The 25591-nt window shown below is 40.6% G+C and overlaps 1 protein-coding gene across 1 annotated transcript in view; it reads left to right on the top strand.

Annotated features, from left to right (window-relative positions):
- Positions 1-25591, top strand: part of GADL1 (glutamate decarboxylase like 1) — a 162960-nt gene that overhangs the window by 108331 nt on the left and 29038 nt on the right. Inside the window, exon 14 of the mRNA XM_053668954.1 lies at positions 3188-3277. Coding sequence (XP_053524929.1) covers positions 3188-3277 — 90 coding nt within the window. The remainder of the gene's footprint in view (positions 1-3187; positions 3278-25591) is intronic.

Genomic DNA, 25591 nt, shown 5'->3' with positions numbered 1-25591 from the left:
TTGTGGCTTTTTCTTGCCTGGGAAGCTTTTTATCTGATTTTTAATTCTAAATGATAGCATTGCTGGGTAGGGTAATTTTGATTATAGGTCCCTACTTTTCATTACTTTGAATATTTCTTCCAAATTACTTTTGGTCTGCAAATTTTCTGTAGAGAAACAGCTGAAAAATTTTTGAGGTCTTCCTTGTAAATAACTGACTGCTTTTCTCTCACTGCTTTTAAAATTCTTTCTTTGTCTTTAATTGTTTGTATTTTAATTATTGTGTGTCTTGTTGTGGGCCTCTTTGCATTCATATTGTGTGGGACTCTCTGCACATCCTGAACTTGTATGTCTATTTTCTAAACCAGGTTAAGGATGGTTTCTGTCATTATTTTTTTCACATAGGTTTTCAATGCCTTGCTCTCTCTCTTCTTTTCTGGCACCCCCATGTTGTGAATGTGGTATGCTTGAGGTTGTCCCAGAAGCACCTTATATTCTCCTTACTTTTAGATTATTTTTCTTTTCTGATTGGGTGGCTTCTTATCTTCCAAATCTGATTTGATCCTCTGTTTCATCTACCCTACTGTTGCTTCCCTGGAATGTAGTCTTCCTTTTAGTTTTGCAATCTTCGTTTCTGACTGGTTCTTTTTTTCATGTGTTTTAGTTCCATTTTTATGCTTCTTATCTCTTTGTTGATGTTCTTACTAAGTTCATCTATTCTTCCCCTAAGTTTACTGAGCATCCTTATAACCAGAGTTTTAAACTCTGCATCTTATAGATTGTTTGTCTGCATTTTGTTTAGATCTTTTTCTGCAGTTTTATTCTGTTCTTTCATTTGGGACACATTTCTATGTCTCCTCATTTTTGCAGCCTTCCTGTGTTGGTTTCTGTATATTAAGTAGAGTTGCTATGTCTCCTGGCCTTGGTAGAGTGGCCTTATATAGAAGGTGTCCTATAGGGTCCAGTGGCACAGCCTCCCCATTCACCTGAGCTGGGCACTCTGGGTGTATCTCCCATGTGGTCTGTGTACACCATCCTGTTGTAGTAGAGTCTTGGTTGCTGCTGGCATTCAAGGACTTACTTCCAGGCCAATTGGCTGTAAGGACTGGCTGCAACCACCAGGAATGAAAAGCTGTCCAAGGGTTCTCCTCATGGAGTGTGATTTACTTTAATGGGGCTCTGGTGCCCAGAGTCCACCCCTTGAGTGTGTTGCTTTTACAGGTGGCTCTGGGGCCTCTTTGGAGGTGCAAGCCAAGGTCAGCCATGTCCTGTGTCCTGCCTAGGGTCACCCAGCATGAGCTACAAAGCTAGCTGCAGGTGGCTGGCACCTGTGCTGGGCTTGGAGGTGCTCAGGAAAGACCCAGCTGTGGCCCAAGACCAGTTGCCACTAGTGCTAGGGCTGAAGTGACTTCGCAAGAGGTACAAGGCACACTGAGGCCAGATGATGCTTGTTTGAAAGGTTTTAGGAAAGTCTGAAGCATGAGCCAAGACAGAATTACATATGGAAAATCCACTGAAAACAGCTTTGTTGGGTCTACAAGTTGTGTGGGGCCACAAGTTGGGTGGGGCAGGATCTCAGGGAATCACCAGGGTGGGGCTAATAGTGTTAGTCAGGTTGATGGAGACTCAGATGTGGCACCTGCCTACTGGGTATGTGAGGTGGGGACTCAGAAAGGGAACAATGGCCTCTGAAAGCACTTCTCTCTGTGGGCAACCTGCCCCCCAGCTCTCACCCTGTTGCCAAATGATTCAGTACCTCCTCCTATATTCCTGGTGCCTTTCCAGTTATTGCCCCAGCACTAAGCTCAGAGTGTGTAAATCCCAGTAAGCCCATGTATGGGCCCTTTAAGAGGAATGAATGCCTGGGACTCCCGAAGCCCTCAGTCTCAGCCACAATCCTTACCGGTTTTTACAGCCAGAAGTTACAGCACTGAAACCATGGGCTGAGGCACCTGGTGTGAAGCTCAGACCCCTTGGTCCTCACAGGAGGTCTCCACAGCCAAGATATACCTCTCGACTTGTATTTATAACACACAGGTTTGGGACAAGCCACTTTCACCTCTGCACCCTTCTTACCCACCTCAATGTGTCTTCTTCTTTATATCCTTATTTGTAGGTCTTTTGTTCAGCTGGATTTTAGGTGGTTCTCAGTAATGGAGGTTCTGTAGTTTAGTGGTAATTTCGATGTGGTTTTGGGAGGATTTGAGTGTCACATTTGCATATACTGCCATCTTGACTGGAATCTTACAGTCTTTTTTGAACTCTGTTCTGTATTTATAATTTATAACCCCCAACATAATGTCCCAAATCACCTGATCATTGAGTACCAGTCTTGTGATTACATTTGGCACGCCCTAGGTTTTTATCCAGTGAGGGTGAAGGGTATGATGGAAAAGATATCCTCGTCTACATGACAATGGCTGGACTGAAGCCTGTCCTGGAATGGTATTCCATGTTTAACCAAATTGTGTCTCTCTGAAGGGAAAACAGGTTACTGGAGAAGAGGACTAGGCCATTACCACTTTACATCAAAGTTTCTCAAACATAGACCATGCGCTACCCACTTAAGACTCAGCTGAGATGCTTCAGTCTTTTCTTTGATGGATTTAATCAGACTCTGAGGTCCTAAGCCTCTTAGCTGATTTATGTCCTTGCTGAAGTTGAGACTGATTGTGACACTTGAGAGTTGGGAGTCCAGGTGATGCCCTTTTCCCTCCAAAGCTGTGTTGGCTAAGGTCATAACAGAGCTAGTTAAGTGAAACTCAAGTGTGTCGCTTACAGGTAATCAGGGATTTTTCATTTGTCAGGTATAGCAGGTGATAGAAGACAACTATGGCTACCTTAAGTAGAAAGGGAGTTGTTGGAAGGTTAAGGTGGTGTTAGAAGTAACCTAAAGATTAGGGTTAAGGGGAGGAACCAGGGCATCTCTGGGCATATATGTGCATACATATCAATCTAGTAAGAACTGGATTGAGTCTGCTTCCGACTTTATGGTTATTCTTGATCTGGGTGCACCCAGCTGAGAAGAAAATGTCCCAAGGACATTATCATAAGTAAGGCAGAATAGATGTCTATTCTATCAAATTCTGACTTGTTATCAACATAGTACACACATGATAACTCTTTAAAAAACTAGCTAAGACTTTAATTGCATTTTAAGATTAATCTTAGGTTAACAAAACAATTTTCAAATGTTTTTAATCCTCAGCCTGAATATGCCAATATTTGCTTTTGGTACATTCCACCAAGCCTCAGAGAAATGAAGGAAGGGCCTGAGTTCTGGGCAAAACTTAATTCGGTAAGTAATAAGTAAATTGTATTTTTCTTTTTGATCCTATAAATGATTCTGTATTTGCAAAAACATTTCAAAGAACTATAGAGCTGGTTCCTAGTGTATTAAAAACTAATGACACACCAAACAGTTGTAAACATTGTTTACACTTAACAAATTAGCATACTTGGCACACAAATCCAAAACAATTATGCTGTGTGCAAGATAGTCATAGAATTTATTCGAAGTTCTAATTTATAGTATGCTTTAGAAAGTGCGATCTGGTAATAGGATTAAGGTTATGTGATGAACTGCTTCTTTCATTTTTGCTACTACGTGACTGTTTGCATCTTTTTACTTGGAGAGAAGGTTAAAGGTTTAAAGTTGGTACTCTTTGTGAGTTTGACACTCTGTGCCTTCCAACAAAGGTCCTGCATCTTATGCCTGTTGGGATTATGTGATAAAAAAGAAAAGAGATGTCAGCAGTGGGTTTTAAATGATTATCTAACAAAATGTTCTTGAAAGTGTCTACACACAGCTGGTGAGGGCTGACAATCCGGAATGACAAGAAACCCCAGACTTGAGACACTTCTTGTGTCTCCTCTGCACCTCCCCTCACATGGCCCAGCCAATGAAATCCTGTCTCTAGCCCAAATTTCTAGGGCTATGAAGTTGTTTGCATCAACACTACTTGACCTGTCTCCCCTGCTGTATGGACATAGAGTATATTGAAGTGAAACCCACTGGGAGTTCCCCTGAGGATTTTGTAGCCATGACATGTAGAGTGAGAGTTCATGGCAGTCAGTGCCAGGGAATTAGTCAATCCTATATGCCTCGTGTCTTCCCTCTCAAGCACAGCTAGTTCCTTGACTCTGGTTAGTACAAACTCTGCCTTGCAAACCCCTCCCTATTTTCAGTGGTTTACAGTCAATGGTTCTCCACTGCCCTTGAGAAGAAAAGGTAGAACCTCCCAGTCAGGCAAGCATCAAACATTTACTGAGCACTCACTCTGCTGGGTACTGGAGATATAAGCACCAAAAAGACTTGGTCCCTGCCCATAGGAAGCTCATATTCAGAAAGAAAAATGAGTGTTGAGATTAATCACAGGGTGACTAGTAGGTGCCTTCATGGAGATAAACCCCGTTTGTCGTGCCAACAGAGGAAAAGTGTATCTATCCTAGTGTGAGACACTAGAGCTGAGCCTTGAACAGTAAGTAGATGTCAGTCAGAGGACAACTGTAAAGAAGTGGATTCAAGGAAGACTGATGGCATGTTGACCTCGAGTCCTAAGAGAGGACAGTGTGATTCGAAGACCGCACAGGTGCAGAGGGTCAGTGGTGGAAGTTGAGAGGGGAGCACAGAGGGGCAGAGGCAGAGGGTAGGTCATGAGGTCCTCGTCCTCCATGACAAGGAGCTTGGAATTTGTGCCTCGTTAGAAGGAAGAGGGAAGACCATGGCCATTAAACTGCAGCCACTTATAATCTCACCTACAGCCTCTCCTTTTAGCCTCAAGCCATTTTTATTTATGTCTCATGAAGACTCCTGCACTGTAGTGTGATATACACCCAATATGGTCATATTCACCTCTTGTCAAACCTGAGATCAGGCAGCAGAGATGGGGAGAGACTGCAATGGTGTCATCTGTGCCTCACGGTGGACAAGCCCTTCCTTACCTAGTTTAGGCAGTTAACATGGTCCTTGGGATTTGTCTTGTGTTGTCACACGTTGCAAATAGGAAAGTGCTAAAGAATACATTTCAGGTGGTAAGTGACTCATCGGAAGAAACAAGAACTGAACAATGTGAGAATTGAATGGTGATGTTTCTAGGGACATTACCCACTTTGATGGAAAGCAACTGACATTTTTTGGTGGAGTGGGGGAATGGTTGCTTAGAGTTGAAAAGGAAATGGTGGCCATTTTTCTCACATTTCAACAGTTAAGAAAAGAAACTAAGAATGTGATACTTGCATTTTACTGACAGTATTGTTGCACAAACATGGACCATGATAACCAAGGAGTCTCATCATATGTGGAAATATTTTTGACTCACTCATTATTTAAAGAAATATTTACATTATCTGTGATCAGAACATTTGAAATTGAGGATGGATATAGAAACTAAAATCAGATAATTCAGCCTGGGGTACACTGTTCTTTGTCACTGAAAATTGACTATAAATCAGGACATTCTCTTCTATTCCCCAGTATTTTCCAGTATTGATCCTTTTATGGTTAATATCTATGATTTCCTATCGCTTCATTTCAAAATGCTTTTCTGCCATTTAGAACCATGGTTTTCTCATCCACAGTAATATCATACTATTTAAATTCTTATGGTTGCTTCTGGTTAGGAAGTGTACACTGCAGACAAGTTATTGTTGTTTCTCTGATTCTCTATTTCCTTTTATTCTTTCTCTTTGTGTCAGCGTGTGTGGATGAAGTTGGCAAGGAAGGGTGGTACACATATCTGTTGTTGATCTGTGTGGTTTTATGCTTACTGTAGTGTGAGAAGGCAGTGTATGATTTATAACCTGGAGTGCACTTAAAGCACACTTGAAATTTATTTCAGGGTTTATCTTGGATGGAGAATCACAAACAAATAAATAAACCGAATAAGGCATCGCCCCTTCGATTCAGCCTAGTGTCGGGTTGAGCTGTCAGATTTCACAATCAATGGTGTGATAAGTCTTCCCTTTGACAGCAGGCAGGGAGAGGGATTATCTGGTAATGAATGTGGCATTTCAGAATGTGTAAACTCGAGCGTGTATTATGTGTGCTTGTGTATGTGTGTGCATACGTGTGAGGCTATTTTTTAGAACACGATCATTCTGCAATCTAATGTCACTATGACAGTCTTTCTGTGACACTGTGTTCCATCACTGGGTCTCAGTGACTTTTCTTTTTTAAGATGGCTTCCATAAAATGCTCTTCTTTCTGATTCACTCAGGCATTGCAGTATTCTAGGTCTTCATTAGCTCCCTGCCCAGGTTGTATTGGCCTCTTTCCTGGTCTCTGCCTCCTGCCATGTCCTTTTCCCATTGGTTTTCCTATTGTCTGCACATTAACACCTCCAGCTCTGCTTCATTATGTCGCTCTTCTGCTGGAAGCCTCTGAATAGCTTCCTATTCTCTGCAGCAGCTGTTTTCTACCCTGGATACCTAATGGCCACTGTTTAGAATAAATATTGTTAATGTTTCCCTTACTTTCCTAATATGAAACCAATAGAAACTATGACCTCCCTACCTGTAATACTGCAAAAAGCAATAGAAGGCCTTGCATGTAATAAGAAGGAGAAATAAGTTAGTTTATAATAAAGATATGTATGTCATTACATAAATGACATGAGGAAGGGATATGATTCTCACACATACTCTTAGAATCACAATATATCTAAATAACAGAAATGGTGTGGTATTAACAATATAATTTTTTAAAATAGTGTGCAACCCTTGGTAGAGCTCTGTAGAAAACGTTTTCCCCTTTGTTTACATGGTAGCAGAAAACTTAGTATTTATTAAAAGTGGGCACAGAATTTTTTGCATTAGAATATAAAATAGAGTTAGTTTCCAGGCTTGGGTAATGTAACCAGGCTTCTCTCCTCATGCATTTCCAGTAGGGTGTTTGGAAGTTGTGCAAGGCACGGGGCAGTCCTTCGTTGCTCAAGACTCTTCTGCACGTTGCAGGGCAGCTAGCATCTCTGGTCCTCACTCGCAAAACACCAGTAGCCATCCCCAAACACAGGGAAACAAAGACATCTGCCCACAATTCCAAAATACTCCCTAAAGTTATAGGACCATTCCCATGAGAATGACTAGTCCATAGGATAAAATCTAGTCCCATTTGCCTGGCATCCAAAGGCCTCAACTCGGGTATCTTCCACTCAGTCTACTGTAGCTTCCATGATTGAAACCCCTGAACTGATAAAACAGGCCAGAGGAGTTTCACCAGATTTCCTGCTAGTTAGGAACCTGGTTAGGAACTAGATGATGGATAGCTTCTGCTCTTCAAATTGGCAAATGACTGGTTTTAATGTTAATTCCTACTGTTGGCAAGAATGTTATGGGACTCATTATAACTGTTAATGGGCACATAAATCTGTACAAACTTTCTGAAGACCAACTTTATAAAACATATCAAATATCTTAATTTGGCATATATTTTCTTTTAGCGCTTCTACTTACACAAATGTATACTTTTGAAATCATTACAGAATTGTGGGGGCTGAATAGCTACTCAGAAGTTCCTAGACATTATTTAAAATAGCAAAACACTTAAGCATCTACATATTCAACCATGGGAAAAGGTTAAATTTTAATACATAACTTTGTTCAAATTTTAAATATGTAGACAATTAAAATTCTGTTCCAAAATAACATTCATAATTTACTATTAATTTAAAATAAGTTATAAAACAGCCACTATAGTTTGATTATAATTTTGAAAAATTATGTTTATATATAGATACTTATATATGAGGAGGGCTGTCAGAAAATAGAATTTATTTCTAAGAATTATGTATTTATTCTTACATGTTTAAACTTCAGTCATCTTCAAAGATTTATGCTCCATTTGATGCAATACACCTATCAAGACTTTTTTTCCACTGCTCAAAACAGTTTTTGAACCCATTGATTTTGATGCCTTTTAGTGCTTCTGCTTTTTGTTTGTTTATTTCATCTCTTCCACACTGGCAAAATATTTCTCTGTGAGGCCTTTTTCTCATCTAGGGAAACAAAAAAGTCACTCAGGGTGAGGCTGGGTGAATAGGGAGTGGGGGCATGGGGATTGTGTATTTTTTGGTCAAAAACTGCTGAACACGCAGCATGGTGTGGGCAGGTGCACTGGTAAATCACCCGTCATGAAATGGACAAACGTGTTGAGAGAGTCTTCAGAGAAAATTCACTGAAGCTGAACGCAAGAATGCCAGCTGGTACCCTGATACAGATGGGTTTCCAGAACACTCACTTCCTGGAGGAAGCCTGTACTAGAAAGGGCTCTCCTTCCAGAAGTTAATTCTGTTTTTTGGGGGGTCCCCTTTCATACATATAAAATATTATATATATGTTTAGATAAGAGGTAGTCAATAGGCACCAAAATATATTAGAGATAGAATTGTTTTTCCTTTCTTTTGTAGTTCTAATGTCTTCACTTTCCACAATCAATGTATACTATTTTGTGAAAATAATAATAATAGTAAACCAAAGTACAGGGTAACTGACCTATAGAAGGCATAGGCTTCTTTTTCCTTAAATTATTATTTTTTGTTTTATTACAGTTGTCCCAGTTTTCCCTGCTATGCCCTCCTTCATCCAGCCCACCCCCCACTCCCACAGCTCATCCCCACCCGGTTGTCCGTGTCCGTGGGTCCTTCATACGTGTTCTTTGGTCCCTCCCCCTTCTTTCCAGTGCTTATCTAGACAAAGGCTTTTGACTGCATATTCCTAAGAGTGAATTTACCCTACTACGTGTGGTACTTCATCAATATATAGTGTATACATTTTAAAAGTACACAAAGTAATTTTTATAGGGGTGGATTTTAAAAGGTTAAACAACTCATAAGAGATCTTTGAACCATTTCTTCTTATATCACAGGGGGTCGTTTTGTTTGGGGATCATGACTGTACAATGTTCAATCAATGAGTTAGCAAACTATTTTCTCTTGTGAGTTTTTCCCAGACATGATTATAATTTATCTTTTCTTCCCATCTCTCTTTCTCTCTCCTTCTTAAAGTTCCCATGCTGTCTGCACTGATCTTGAATTGAGAGGCATTCCCCGTGCTGGTCTATGGTGAGACCTTTGACAGGCCCCCCAGGGCTCCCCGAAAAGCTTCCAGTACTGTGGCAGGGTCATGTTTTGCTCTCTAAAGTGACTTCCTAAAATAAGTTCATGTGTTCGTTTCTTCTGAAGCCTCACCCCCTTCACCCCAGTGATCAGACAGAGATAGAGGACGAGGAAGCTGGGGACAGATTGCAAAGACGGACTGGAAAGCACTAAGACCCAGGGATAGAATAGAAAACTCCATCAGTTTGTTTCATCTCATTGTTACTCAATGGCATGAAGCAGAAGATTTCCTCTTTTGCTGACATTTCATAAACAATTCTACATTATGCCAAGAAAATTCACATTCTTAAAAGTAATGAACGAGTTTTCTTTTTGTACTCATGCCTGGTCATTTCAACTTTATGTTTTATTGACTGACTTGCAGATTTGTGGCCAGTGGTTATCATTTATAACAGGCTCCTCTCTCCTCAACAGTAGAAGAGGAATAAATCTCTTAGAACCTATTGGTAGGCTTGCCGTTTTATTGCTTACTTGGCATATACTTGATACGGTATTCCAGATATCTTTGGAGAGAATGTGGTATTCTCCTTGGCAGGCTTCTGATTAACAGCAGTTGAGGATGAGACTGTATAAACCAAGGAGGGTCCCCTGGAGGAGCCCCTCAGGGAAGCCATCTGAGCAGGCACTGCCTGGGATGGTAGGTGGGGCTCCAGCACCCCTTGCTACCCTCTATTTATTTCTGGTGCGTGCGTGCATGTGTGTGTTTGTGTGTGTGCTCACACATGCGCATAGGGACGCATACACATTTTGAGAGCCTCTGTATATTTCTGAGGGTTCTGATTCTGATTTCCTTTTCATCGCCATCTGTGCCGTTGGCGTATCCGGCTCCTCATTTTGGGATTACAAACTAAAAACACCCATTTCTTTAAAAGTGCAACAGTTTTTTTTTTTTTCCTAATTTTTAAAGATGAGTTTCTTTTTAACTCTGTGATACAGATTTTGTAGTATATTCTTCAAAACTCCTGTTTCCCAGGGGACATCCCTCATTTTTTTAAAGTGGCACTATCTTTAAAATTTATATTTAAGGAAAATCTAATATAGAAGTGCCTTTTAAGTAAAATATTTCTAAATGTGACTTGAGCAGCTCTCCTTCTCATAGTGGCTGGGATGTAGATTTTGAAAAGGCTTAACAAATGCACTTCCTGTCTTGTAGACACGGTGTCATTCTCTTTCCTCAAACTATTAAGACCTGAGAGAAAATGGTATTAAGTATTGTCTCAGGTAAGAGGTGCTATTACCTACAATTTGTCAGCTCTTCTAATAGCTGTAATCAGTTTCTTCTTGTCTCGTTCTGCATTTAAGGGTCCAGGAGCCACGTAGGGACGCCCATGGCCTCCTTCAGAAACCAGCAGAGGAAACGGGGGCATCTCTTCTTCTCGAGGGCATGGGATACTCTGAATGCTTTACAGCTTTCACGCTCACCTCTCTTCCCCAGTTGTGCAGTCATTGTCTTTCTGGAGAGCTTTGCTGCACTGGGTGTATAAAATGTCAACCAGTGAAGGTTTCCCGTAGTGTTCTTGTTAGATCTGCATGCACAGCGGCAACGTTCATGAGTTTCTTTTATTAAGCAATGATTTCGACACATACCATAAAAATTCCGAGTTGTTGTTATTAATTAATTAATTAATTTATTTTTTATATTGCTTTTTGGTTTTTAACCATTTTCAGGGACTTAGAGAGAAATTGTCGTGGGTAGCAACTTCAAAGCCCCAGGAAAAGCAGATAAGTACAGATGTCCTTATTACAAAATTATTTTATTCTTTCTTTCAATGTTCTCTCCCGACTTTAACAGACTCCCTTCTCTTTTTTTCTGCTGGGCTTTTTTTTTTTTTTTAAACTGTGGACGAAGTTCTGAGCTTGGCCTAGCTGCGTATCTATTGAAAATTAAAATTGGGTAAAATGAAACTAGGTGTCTCTGTGGGCTGACACAGGGCTCCTGGGCCTGAGGTCCGGACAGGACTGGTTCAGAAAGAGGAAGGTCATGTGTGTGGCTTTCTGCAGCTGACACAGCTATTGCTCCCACTGGTGACAGAGTGGTCCACTGGCCACTGTAGATGGCACCAAAGGAAACTGAGGAACTGAAGCCAAAGAAAACAACTGCGTTCCACAATGTCTGCATTTCACCAATGCCAGTTTGCTCCTTGGGTTTACTGTTTATGACGCAAGCCCAGTGCACTTTGCTCCGTGCCAGGAGTCCAGCCGGCCTTGTCACCCACATCTGCAGGTGACCTGAATTCTCCAGTCCTCCATGACCTGTTTCTGTTCAGGTGCCACAGGACATTCCTGGAAATGAGAGTGTGTCCCATTTTTGTCCTTATTCCTCCATGATGGTCATTCCCTGGCCTGTTACCAGCTGCAGGGGATGCCCGAGTTCTTTGTTATCTAGCTCGGTCCCCTCAATAAAACCCTCACTATCCCGTGCTGCCAGACTTATAATAGGGAGATTTTAAGAACTCTAATGCTGTGGCAAATGTGGCCACACCATTAGGACATAGGGGAGTACTCCGTTCTTGTGTTCTCTGCTTTTCTCATCCCTAGAATTAGACAGGGCCTCTGGGCTCTGTGCCTCTCCTGAGCATGTCTCTTGAAGACATCTGTCTCCCCAGTTTTCCTAACAGCGTCAGCTGGCCAAAGATGAGAGGGAGGCAAGGGGTTTGAGGGCAGCGGGGAGACGAGCTGAGAGAAGGAGGTTTGTATGTACACACATGTGTGTGTGTGTGTGTGTGTGCACATGCTTGCATATTACAGATAAGGGACTCTGCCCATTCTTAACAGGCAAGGACACGGCACAGTCACGGCATATCAGGGGATCGTGTTGGTTCGGATCATGAGCATTTCATATATTGGGCCTAAGTGTTAGTGCTGGCCAAGACTCCCAGAACCTCCGCCAGGCGCTTTGGGGCTGGGAGAGCCATAACAATGACTCAGACGGACTCTTAACCTGGCCTCAGGGGAACAGTGGCTTGAGGTTGGATTTAATGTTATTTAAAGGTTATAAGATACTTTCATGTCCTTGCACACCTTAGTTTATGGAGCAAAATTTATACCCATAACATAGCTATTAAGGCAATTGCTCTGGACTGGATGCAGCATTTATTGTTGCACAACAAAGACCGAACCCTGTGCCGAAGGAAAGCACTTGTGGTTTTTGCAGATCTCAGTCCATTTCCCAGTGCCAAAGCTGCCCCCTGGTGGCACTTTTGCTCATTTTTCCTGTCCTAGCTGGGGATTGACACACTAAATGCTGACGAATAAATGCTGTTATGAAATGTTACAGAATTACAACGCCACTGGTGTCAGAGCTGCCGGATTCCCTGTCAAACTAAGAAACATTTGCCTGAGTAAGAAGTTCTCGAGGATCAAATCGATCTTTGTCTTCACTCCAATCGTGTTTCTGTCTCTTTTCTTTGTCTTTACTCCGGAAGGAGAATGTCCCTCATCTCCACAGCAGCATCTTTTGTGTTTACCTGCCTGGGCCTGCTGCACCCTACTGTGGTCTCACCACTGTCTTCTCTCCCTCCCCTTCCCCCTCTGTCCTCTCTGTCCTTCCCTCTCCCTCCCCTTCCCACATTTTCATTTTTCACCTCTGACACGGTGCTCCCCTCAGCTGATGGACACACTTGGGCTCTGACAATCTTAAAGGGAATATTTCATGATTTTCTCTTAATATCGCTTCGCCTCAAGCTACCTCTGTTTCTGGTTTCATCCCCTTGGATTCAACTTCTGAAAAGAAAACCTTAAAATGTCTTCCCCTGTCTACTAGTCTGTGTTGTTGGGTAATCAAGTCATTCCCTTACTTTTCGGCGCCCCTGTCGTGTCTGGCATTTCACCATTGCAGACAAAAGTGGGCGACTATCTTCATGCTCACATCCACTGTGCTTTCGTTACTTCCAGAGGATAAGGCGTTCGGGACGTCATTACCGATTATGAAAACCAATGTGGTTTTCAGCCCGACTCTGGCTAAGTAGTGGGATGTTATTGATTTTTAAGAAGGTTGTATCCATTCCCAAGGCCGCCAGTGAGGAATGAGTATTCAGGTTTCAATCCAAGTGTGGCAATGCTGGGTGATGCCAGTTGGGGGGAAATGTTATTGAGAAAGGTGAAAAATCTTAAGGTTACTTTACTTGTATTAATTGTTGGCGAGCTGAACAACTTTTTATTTTTTTTTCTTTGTTGGTTGTGCTCCTCTGTGTGTTCATTATTTTTTCCATATCCTACATATTTATATTTTGAGGTCTGATGTTTTCCTTATAAATTTGAATGAGGATAGTTCGAGTTTTAAAGCTCTTTTTGTCAGGTGGAATGCAAATATTGCCCTAAGTATAATGTCCTTTTTATTTCAGTCTTGCTCTTTTTTTTATTGTACAAAAGTTTTGAATTTTTTATGTATTCAGATCTGTCAGCTTTTTCCTTCATGATTTATTCCACTGCTTCAAAGCTGAAGTTACTGTGCTTTCACAAATCTGATAAGTATGCCAGTCCATCTCCTGCTGGTTTTCTGTAAATTCAATTTTTTTTTTTTATTTAACTCCTTAATCCATATGGGGGTTATTTTTGTGTATAGTGTAAGGACATAGCTCTAACCTGATTGGGTCCCTAAATTATTAGCCAGTTATTATAATTTGATTTATTAAATAATTGCTCCTAAGATTTTTTATTATGAGAAGCTTGTGTTATTACATTATATATTTTTAAAAACACTTTATTTATTCTATTTCTGGATTTTTCAATCTGTTCTATTGATCTGTGTTTCTGTGTTTTGTGCCAGGACCAAAAGTTTTCAAATGGAATTGCTTTCTAATTGATTCTTAGAGCTGCTAAAACTCTATCCTTCTGGGTGTTTTTTAAACAGCATTCTTTACTATTATATTTTAAATTTTTTCATATATATTTCAGAACTTTTTTACTTAAAAAAGACATCTTGTTAAGATATTTATCAGAGTTTCTCTAAATCTCTGGATCTGGACTTAAATAAGTAACACCTTTGCTGTTCACTGGCTGTGTAACTATGAAAGAGTTATTTAAACTCTGTTTGCCTCCTCTTTTTATCAATAACGTGGGGATAATAAAAGTACCTATTTTAGAGGGTTTTGATGGGGATTGAATAGCACAATCCAGGTAGAGGATCAGGTACAGAGTAAGTACTCATGAAGCATTAGGTTTCATTATTATCCGTCCTGTTACCTCAAGTTTGAAGGGCTCTGTGAGCCTCAAATGTCTTTCTCATATTTTTTTTGTTTGCTCTCCTCCAAATTACCTCATCCACTATTACAATAACAAACTTCCTAAAATACATCCTTGATCATGTCGCTCCATGTTTCCCTCTGTCCTAAAGGGAAGAGTCCATCCTCATTCAGGGACTGCATGATTCAGGGTCACCCAGCTGCTGGCTGTGTCCAGCTAGTCCTCGCCCTGTCCCCTGAACTCTGGCCAGCTGAGCCACCTGCTCCTGTCTTTACTTGGAAAGCCAGCCTGCCACTGTCTTCAAGCACACTCTCTTATAAGAAAAGTTCAGGTTCGGTTCCTGGCTTCACCACTTCTTCTGGGCACATCACTTTGGCAAAGTACCTCACCACCCTGTGTCTCATCCATTAAATCACTGTGATTTGTTATGGATTTGCACAGAGTATAGAAGATAGTGCATGTAAGCCATTTTGCAGGGTACTGATGTGGGGCCCTTTCTCAAGAATTATTAAGAATTTCAAGACAGTGACAGCAGAGCATTAAATCAAACAGGTTGCCAGCCCTGATCAGTGTTTAATAATGGAGATGAATGTTTGTACTTTCACCTCCTTGCATTTCTTCCCATTGCTCCCTTGGTCTCCGGTGTCTTGCTCCATGTCCTTCCACGTCTGCCTTCAGTATGGGTTCCCTCGCCTGCACTTCCCCCCCCAGAGGCACCGAAGATATGTATTTGTTTCCTTCCTAAAGAAGATGGCCCTGTCTTCTCTAAGCCACGTACAGCTTTCAACCTATATAGGGTATTCTTGTGTCCGACTCCACCTTCAAATTAGGCTGTCAACCTCTCAGCTTGCCCAGGAAGCATTTCCAGACACTCGAATGTGAGTACCTGTTCCATGTACTCCTATGACAGCTTTGCTACCCTGTCTTGGCAGTTACCATAAGAAGCAACATTTGTGTGTGTGTGTGTCAGGTGGGGGGTGGGTGGCAGCAAGCATGGAAGAGAAGATCAGGCAATAAGAGGAAATAGCTGATGAATTTTAGCACAGGGATAAAATTACCCTAATGCCCCTGTTATCCATAAAGATTCACTCCTTTGTATTAATGATCCTGTTGATGGAGGGGAGATGAAGAAGGTGGGCCAGTGTGTCCCACTGGGCTTAGCCAGACTTGGGCTTCGATATTTCAAGCCTGGCTAGTGTGGAGCCTGGTGCAAAATAAAAGTGCAGAGCCCCGTGGTCCAAAGTTATCAAGAATTTCAGTGGTGACAGGAGAGTGCTCCACTAAATGTCTAAGGGACTCTTCTAAGCACAGGGCCCCACGCACCTGCACAGGCGGCAGTCCCGTGAAGCCAGCCCCGGAACTGTGCTGCTTAATAATGAGGGCGATTGTTAATATTCTCACTACTTTGCATTTTCTCACCTTGCTACTGTCACACAGTAGATGCATAATTAATGGTTCCTGAATGAGTGAATCAATGAATAAAGGGATGCATTAACATGTTAACCTTTTGGGTAACTTACATGCACATAGGGATTTCCTGGAGACATGGTCGTTTCTACCTTCTTTGCTCATTAATTCATCCAAGGAAGTTTTAAGTGACTGCTCATCCCGAGAGTGTGATTCCACTGGTCTGGGGCGAAGCCCTGGGGTTATGATGTGCGGCCTGTTTTGATGGGCAGGGAGGATTGAAAGCCATCACATCTAATGTGTGGTGATCTGTGTTGAGGGTTCCCAGGACGAGAGCAGCTAGGTAAGGAAGACAGTTTAGGGGACATGGACCTTTTCATTGCCTCTCTAATTCTGCTGTGGAAGAGACCACCACCTCTGATTTGTGTAAACCTAGCAGAGTTGGTGTGGCAGACTGCAGCCTAATTGTGTTCTGTTGGCTGATCATCACCAGTTCAGAATGCAGGGCAACAAGTAAAAGGTCAAAATGTGGAAGTTTGACTTCAAATGGCCAAACCTCTCTTGGTTTTAGTTCAGACTTCTCATCCTGTCAGTCTGTGATCATGCTCTACTTCTTACGAAAGTGCCCCCCATCTAGGACATCCTAGAAATGATAGTACCCCACTTTTTTTGGGGGGGAAGGGTAATTCAAATGCTGTAAGCAGAGCAGCAGAGCTTGCTTTAGTCAATTGCAGTATCACCTGCCTAGTTCAGAATGGAGACTGTCTTTCAGTCCACAACCTGTGTGGAGGCAATTGTCCGGGTTGTACTAGGGTGAACCAGAATATTGTAGCTAGTGAATTGGGACCTAATCATGTCTGCCCTATTAGTCAACAGTGCTTGAGGATGAAAAGACATTCAGGAAGTCAGAATTCTCATTTGAATCTGCCCATTCATTCAAAAAATACATATTGAGCATCTACTATGTGCCAACACTCTTCTGAGTGTTTGTGGTACAACACTTTTGTTGAGTCATTTCTCTAATGAAGGACAGTTTATTAGAGACACTTTATAAGTCAGCAGGCTTAGAGAGATTGTAATTAGAGACTGGGATTTTACAAATGATAACAGGAAAGATAAAATACATAATTAAAACTGAATTGCTCCTCGGTTTTTATAAAAGAAAGCTCAACTTGGTTTTTAGTTTATCGCATAGTAGTTCTGCAGTTTTATTTTGCTTACACTCACACTGTAATGTAATCTAACCAAAGTTTTGCAGAGCTGAGTTATGATTTGTTGCACTCTGATCACCAGAATCTATCAAACCACATCTTCGAAGCGAGTTTCTACTGTGTATTTTCTCACAGTTATAACAAGAAAATGCTTTGAGTGTAAAACCTCTTACTATAACTCAGTGAGAGATTTCTTTCCCCTTCATATTTTCAGTTATCATTTAAGAGAACTAAATTTTGAAAATTTCTTAAAGCAGTTTATTTCTTATTAATGTTTTGATATAGTTTAAATAATAAATAATAACTTTACTACTTATTTTATTAAACATAAATATTAACATCTTAAATATAAATACAATATATAAAATTATGTATTAAATATAAATTTATATTCCTATACAATAGTTGTTATATTAAAACTTTCTGTTCTATACTGTAAAATTAATATTGAGTAAAATATTTTATTGTCTGGTATCCTCATTCAGAAATTTAAAATTAAATAGAAATACCCTATGAAATTTTGGTACTTTTTCACAAAGAAAAAAGTCAATGTATTTTGTATTATTGAACTTATTTATAAAGCCATATTTTCTAAATATAGATAACCATATTCTACATCATTTCAGAAAAGGTATTTTCTAATACTTGCACATATCTTCATTTTATAGGTATAGTAATATTGTTACATAATTAAAAAATTTCTGGTCAAAATCTGACTAAAATTTTATATGTATACTTATATATAAAAATACACATGTTTATTCACACACATATATAACTGCATATATGATTTGAATGTGTGTATATACACATATTTATATATATATATATACTGATTTTTAATGGGTACCAGAGGCTAAAAAGTATATTAAATAAAAAAGTTTATAAGCTTATAGAATATTGTTAAATTTGTAATCTCTGATTTCAGAGGTCAATTTGTTGAATCACAGAGCTCTGATTTGCGTTGTGTATTCTTTCTAATAATGGCAATCCAGAAAAATCACACGAAAACTTTGAAAATAGCCTTTTGAAGGAACCTTATGTGGAAGTACTTGGTAGAAGGGGGAGCTCTTTTACATGTGCATCCTCACTTGTGTTTTCTTACCTAGAGCACTGCCGTGAACTGTCTCAAACCATCTACTTGCGTCTAGCATTGCCTCCTGCCCATCACTCTCTCTTCAGCCTGTTAGAGTGCCACGTATAAAAAGCTGTTAAATCATTTTGTTCCACTGTTTTAGCATCTTCCTGCCACCTTCTCTATAAGATAACAAGTTCCTAAGTGGGGCAGTCAGGGCATGGGCTATGTCTCCTTCTGCAGCTTCTTTCAGATTCCCAGAGCTCTGGGCTCAAGGTCTCATCTTTTTCTTTGTAACTTAGTTCTAGATGCTTCTTTTTTCTCAGAATCTCATTCCTTCTATGGCCCCATCTTCCCAAAATATTACACACACATACGATGTCTGTCCGGAAAAAGTCCAGCCATTGTTAATATAATGAAAACAGTCTGTGCAACATCAATGTCACCTGGTGGTCAAGGAGAGTGGACTGGAATGTGCATGTGTGAACAGTGATGACTCCACTGTACTAGTCAGTGGGGTCACTGAGTTGAGCATGTGCACTGTGTGCCTGTCACATTCAAAATGACTGAGTGAGTGGAGCAACAAATTTGCATCAAATTTTGCATTAAGCCTGAACATTCCTCTGCAGAAACTATTTGGATGAATCAGAAGGCTTTTGGGGACAATGCACTAAGTTCAGTGCAAATACAAGTGTGACACAAATGCTTCAAAGATGGTCAAGAATCTGTTGAAAGTGATCCATGTTCTGGAAGGCCGGCGACAAGCAGAACACCTGAGAATGTTGAATGTGTATGGATTGCAGTCATAAAGATCAGTGACAGTGCGAGAACTAGAAGCTGACCTGGGGATTCCAAAAACTACTGTGTCCGAGATTTTGTTGCAGATCTTGGCATGAAATGTGTTGTGGCAAAATTCATTCTATGACTCCTGCCACCAGAGCAGAAGGAACATCATACTGCAGCTGTGAATGAATTGATTCAAACTGCTACCAATGAACCAGATTTCCTCAGGAAGGTTATAACTGGAGATGAATCATGGGTATACAGCAATGATCCAGAAATGAAGAACCAGTTGTCCCAGTGGAAGTTGCCTGGTTCTTCATGGCTGATGAAGGCTTGGCAAAGTCACAGCAAGATCAAAACCATGTTAATTGTGTTTTTTGATTGGGAAGGTGTTCATCACGAGTACAGCTCTCCAGACCAAACAGTTAACAAGCAGTACTATACCTCAATGTTCTTCATTGGTTGAGAGATGCAATATGATTAAAACAGCTGTAGCTATGGGCAACTGGTGATTGGCAGCTTCATCACGGCAATGCACCCGCTCATGCATCACATCTCCTGCAGGGTTTTTTCACAAACCATCAAATCACCCAGATAGCTCTGCCCTCCTACAGCCCAGTTTTGGCACCCTGCAATTTCTGGCTTTTTCCAAAACTAAAATCATCTTTGAAAGGGAAGAGATTTCAGACCATTGATGAGATTCAGGAAAATACAACAGGGCTAGGGAGGCAGCTGATGGCGATTCCAACAAAGGATTTTACAAAGTGTTTGGAACAGTGAAAGAGATGCTGGGAGAACTGTGTGAGGTCCCAAGATGCCTACTCTGAAGGGGATTGAGGCATCATTTTCCTATGTACAGTGCTTCTTGTATCTTGTATCTTCAATAAATGTCTCTATTTGTCATAGTGCATGCTGGATACTTTCTGGACAGACCTGGTACATATATATATATATATATATATGCATATAAATTTCATATTATATATGATGGTAAAATGTAGCATATTGATGTGTTGTGCCATTTAAAAATATTACCCTTAGGTTTTACCCCAGTTGCTGTGTGGGTAGGTGCCCCACAAATAGGGTAGGTGCCCTATTGTGGCTATAGTATAGAATAAGTGTTTCAATAGAATTTTTGACTTAAGGCTGGTCTAGTGGAATCATTTTCCCTCTGATCACCCTCACCCTGCCATACACACCTCTGAAAATCTCATTCCAGAGACCATTTATATCACACTATCTGCTAAGCCTCCATATTTTCAAATGGATGAAGTTTGGTCTAGACTCAAATACTTATTTGGGCAAAGAATAAGGGTCAACTACAGAATCAGAAAGGAAGCTTACCCAATTTCCATTTGCAGAAAAAACATGGCTAGAGCAAGAGCTAAAATATATCATGCAGTAAAAGTAAACATATAAAACCCCAGATTCTGCGCTTAATGGAATGTGAAAATGTGTGTGTGTTCCTAACACTGACTGCTTGGAAGAAGGCTTAGCCACTTGTTCTGTCAGTAAACCCCACATAGACTTGGTAAACAGTCATTATTCCTTGCTAGAATTCATCAAATAAATATTCTTCAAGTCAATTTTAAGTCAGCAACTTGGTAAGGTGCTCTGATGGGCTCTCACTGCCTTCTCTCTGAAGGCTTTGCCCAGAATTCTCATTGCTATTCATTATCCAGATCTGTTAATAATATACAGTGAGAGAAAAATTCAGACAGATTTGAAGGATGGAATTGTGTATAACAATTAATAAGGCATCCAATATGAGATTTATACCCAGCATCTATTCAGAAGTGTTTTGTTAAATGCCTGTATAAAAACTTGTACTGTATTATCCTTTTAGAATGGAAAAAAAATCAAGCCCCTAAATTTTTATGGTCTTTGTTCTACATGATAAATTTTAATCTCTGTTTTTTTCTGAGTTAATATTGCTTACATTTTTATTAGTGATTGGTTTTTGAATAGAACACTACAAGATATCAGCCTTTAATCTTGGTAGTGGAAATGACTTACTTCTGTTCCCCTATGTCCAGGATTTTTTCCACCAAAATCCTGATTTCCACAATTTTTTACTAGTATACCTGAGGCTTCATCTTCAGTTAATCACTGCCCTGCCCCTAATTTGAGAAAAGCATGTGTAGTAAAAATTCTGAAAATGGAGAACAATACATGAGGACAAAGTCATATCACCAAAGTCATTCTTTCCTTTACAAAATTATTTCAAATAGTAGTTCTTACAAATTCCACAAACCTAAAATACTCCCTTGAGTGCTTATCAAAGCTGCATCTAATTTACCTTCAGTGTATTTGGCAGTTATTAAATTTGTAGTGTGGTGAGAGGAAGATAATTATTAGTGCTAATATTTGTGCACATGGAGGACCTGGAGATGGCCAAAAAAAAGAAAGAGGGAATGGAAGACTAAGTTTGAAGAAGCCAGTGGCTGTGGTGTGGGGAGCACCATGTGAGGGGTGGCAACTGGAGGACTGCCAGCTAGAGCTGTCTGTTGGCAGCTAGAACTTAGTGCCTATGACTTAAGGAAAACTTTGAGACTGGGGATAGAGTTTGGGAGTTTCCATAGAGAGTAATACGAGTCCCTGAAAATGATGCTTAAAGGAGAGAAGAGGACTTAATGGAGGAAAGAAAATTCTTGAGTAGCATCTATTGATAAGGCACAAGGAGAGTAGGGGTAAAGTCAGAAGTAGCTAGAGTCCTAGCAATGTATATTGTAATGGAAATGCAGGAGATGAGGAAGATGGGTGTGAAGGGAAGGCGCTGTGCTAGAGGAAAGTATTAAACATTAACACAAGACACACCTTCTCTTTCTAATACATCCAACTTTGTTTGAAATGGAGTGTTCTTTTTTGCCTTTCCAGGAACATGAATTATTGCAATAATGCCATGTAACACCCAACCACAAAATCTCAGCGAAATAAGACAGTAAGCATTTATTGCCCATGCATCTGCAGATGAGAAGGGACAGAAGGAGATGAGTGGCTAATTTCAGCTGGACTCAGCAGCGGGTGGCTCTACTCCATCAGTCTCTCATCCTCTTCCTTGAAGCAGTAGAGTACCTGGGGCATCTTTTTATGGCAATGACGGAAACTCAAGAGCACAAGTCCAGGTGCACAAGAGCATTTCAGGGGTCTCTATCATATCACATCTGCTGACATATGATTGGCCAAAGCATATTACATAACTAAACCCAACATTAAAAGACAGTGGAGACTATAGTCAAGCCCAGTCAAGCTATGTAGCCAAAGTCAATATCAATGGAGCAGGGAAGTGTATTAATCCCATAGAAGCAAGAAAGTAAGAATAACTATTTCTGAAGAGTTACCTAATTTACCACGAAGGTGGTTACTTTTTAAACTAGCACTTTAAGCATACTTTAACATGAGATAGGATATGGAATGATGAAACCTAGTGATAGCTCAAATCAGTCTTTGGCCCAGGAACCTGTCTCTCTTCAATTTAGCACATGCTTAGTGCCAAGCATTATGCAAAGTACTACAGGGAAAATCAAAGATGAAAATTACTCCACAACATCTTCTATCAAGTGTCTTTCAATTTGAAGAACAGACAGACATATCAGAAAGTTACTATAATAAAAAGTCAATTGTTACAAGAATTATGTGCAGGAACAAAGTAGTATGAGCACAGAAAGAAGGCCAAGAAGAATTCCTCTTCTAGGTGATTGCTTGGGGAACAAGTGCAGTGAGTATAATATACTGGCTAATTTAAGAAGAAAGGAATTTACAGTAATTACTTATTTAATCATTGGTGGACTAAAAAGACAGATATTTCAAAGCACTGCCCCAGAATTGGACGGCTTAGGGAGCTGCTGCTCCTGCCCCAGCCTTATGTGGCCTGCTGAATTGTGAATCTGCCACAAGAGATGCCAGCACTAGAACCTGCTGCCTCCACTGTGCTCTGCCTGGCAAAAGCGGATTCCTATCATTATGTCTCTTCTCTCACTGAAGTCAGTTCTGAAAGTTGTGGCTTATGCAAGTGCATCTAATTGGCTAATTCTCAATCACACCAGACACCTTAGCTGCAAGGGAGTCTTGGAAATGTATAGGGAGGGTATTTATTAAGGAGGAGGTCGGATTGATGCTGAATCAATTCCTAATGTCTTCTACAGGAATCTTAAGGAAGACTTCATAAACAGGGTGACATTTGGGCCAGGTCTTAAAAAGTACCGCCTCATGGCAAGAATGGCATAGGATTCTGTTTATTTAAAAAGTACAGTATAAATTATAAAGACACAAAGATAAAGAAGACTTACGATAGACATACAATGGAGTTCTCCTGAATGGAGTCACTGTGGAGACCTCTTCTCAGTAATGAGAATCTAGGACTAGCTTTAACTTTCTCTCTCCACCAAATTTGTATGTTCATAGAAGACCTGTACTTATTTTCCAATAACACTTTTCAAGCTTTTAGTAGTATATTATCTTACACTGTACTAAGCTACTATATATATAATCTTCTTTATTCTTCTCTGTGAAGTAGATTCTATTATTACCCAGCATCTTGTGTTAGTCAGTCAGTTAGTTAGTTAGTTATTGGCAGAGCCATGTGATCAGAAATTGCCAAGTCTAGGCTCTATGGCTCCTGATAAAAGGAAGGGAGGTAAAAGGATGAAAGGCAAAGTGTAGGTAATAGCAACCTGACAAAAGGCAGAGCTGGGAGAAGCTGCAAGGAGTGGCCTGGAGAAAAATCTTCAGCCTCGGAGAGGCTCCGCTGGGAGCTGCAGCAACCCCATCCAGGGAAAGGTGAAACATTTGGCTGATGCAATGGGTAACACTTGTCAGATTGTAACACGTTATATAAGCATTACTTTCACAAGGGAAGATTGTTCAATGGAGCCAAAGCTTGAGGTTCAAGTAGTGGTGAAGGGAGTTTGTCGGTATCATCCAGACTTAGTTCTGCTGTTGGTTCTGCCAATAACCAGCTATGAGACTTTTTGGGGGACAAGTTATTGCATCTTTCCAGACCTCACCTATAAAATGGGTTTAATCATACCTGACTTGTGAAATTATGAGAAGACAAATTTGAGATAATCGGTGAACACCAGGGTGCTCAGTACATAGTGAGTCACTCAATATATGTTATCTACAGTCATTATTTATGGGCGCCTGGGCTTCCCGTCTTAAGCTCAGAATGTTTTTCTCAGTTTTTGCTGGCCTGCTGGTAGTTTGAGCATCTTTGGTGCTGATGTATTCATATAATAAAGAAGAAAGAAAGAAGGCTGGGTATCCAGAAGGTGGGAAGATACTGTACTTGCAGGCCTGATAGAATTCCTTTGAGTTCTCCTAACTTTTTGAATCTGATCTATTATTTAGGAGAAATATTTGAATGACTGGAGTTCTAGGCCCCCATCCCATGTTTTTGCATACTCTGCAGGAGAGGTTAAGTCCTGGGAAATCAGCAAAATGCAAATAAGGCAGAAATAAAGGGAAACAGTTATACATGGGCCAGTAATTATCCTTGCAATGTGCCCTGATGGCTTTGCATTAGCTGTAGCTCGATGTGGCCACAGGTCTGTGAGCAAGGTCATACTTGATCACAGAGAAGAATTTGATGGGTTTCCCGTTTGTTTCTTTTTAAATTACCTTTCCGCTTCCCGTGCAGATTTTCCTGAGCCTTTACGGTGTTTAGAGGCTTCTCATGCCTGAGCCTCTGATCTGTTCACTTTTCTGTTTTTGCTAACTAATCCATTCTTGCTTTCCTGTATCAGCTGATTTTTAAATGTCAGACTGGGTAGGTTGATTTCAGAAGCTATATTTAAAAAGAGACCTGCCTGCATGTCTGGCTCTTGATTGAGGCTGCATACTTAATGAGGGATTTGATAGGATCGAGGAGCCCATTTCTTATTTTCTTTTTAGATCGCATCTTGGAAGCAGATGCCGTTCACGTGGTGTTCTGTGAACTAAGGAGAGTCTTTCTGCTGAGATCAGAAGCTCTCAGCCTTAGTCCTGAGGTCAGCCAGGAATTGTGGTTAAAACCACCCTGGAAATACTGAAGGAAGCTGAAGGGAAAAATTGAAACGTGTGCTTGGCACGGATTTGTAAGAGCCACACGTTCTCTGGCCATGTTAGTCCTCTTTTCTGGACATACTCCCAAGGACTATATATACTTGTAGGACACTACGGGCAGACTTCATTTTATTGTGCCTCACTTTGTTTCATTTTTCAGATACTGTGTTTTTTACAAGTTGAAGGTTCGTGGCCACCCTGAGTCAAGAGAGTCTATGGGCATGATTTTCCCAATGGGCTCAGAGGATGGTTAGCTATTTTTAGCAATGAAATATTTTTAATCGAGGTATTTACATTGTTTTTTAGACCTAATGCTCTTGCACATTTAAGAGAATACAGTATAGTTTAAACATAAGTTTTATATGTACTGGGAAACCGAAGATGTCATGTGACTCATTTCATTGCAATATTGTGGTGGTCTGGCACCGAAGCCATGGTGTCTGTGTGGTAGGCCTGGTAATGCTGTATCAGTTAGCTATTGCCACATAAGAAACCACCCCTAGACCTAGTAGTTTAAAAAATGAATTTGTATCACTCCTCATGACTTTACAGGTCATCTGGGTGGTTCTGTTCATCTTGGCTGAGCTGTCCCTCACACCTGCAGTCAGCTGGGGTTCAACTAGGCAGCTTTGTTGATTGTGGCTGTGTTTGCTGCTGTGCGCTGGACTAGGAGAGTCTCAGCTAGATGACTGAGCTCTCCTCCAAAGGATCTCTAGCCCTCCTCCACACTACTCCTGGCAGGCTCACACCAATGAATTGACCATTTAAGGCTGACTTGCCCTATTTATATACATGAG

This window comes from Artibeus jamaicensis, unplaced genomic scaffold, assembly GCF_021234435.1.
Source record: "Artibeus jamaicensis isolate MK-2021 breed Jamaican fruit bat unplaced genomic scaffold, CSHL_Jam_final contig_519, whole genome shotgun sequence".
In the NCBI taxonomy this organism is placed as follows: Eukaryota; Metazoa; Chordata; class Mammalia; order Chiroptera; family Phyllostomidae; genus Artibeus; species Artibeus jamaicensis.
The sequence above is the reverse complement of the archived record's forward strand: the minus strand, read 5'-3'. Positions and strand labels throughout refer to the sequence as shown.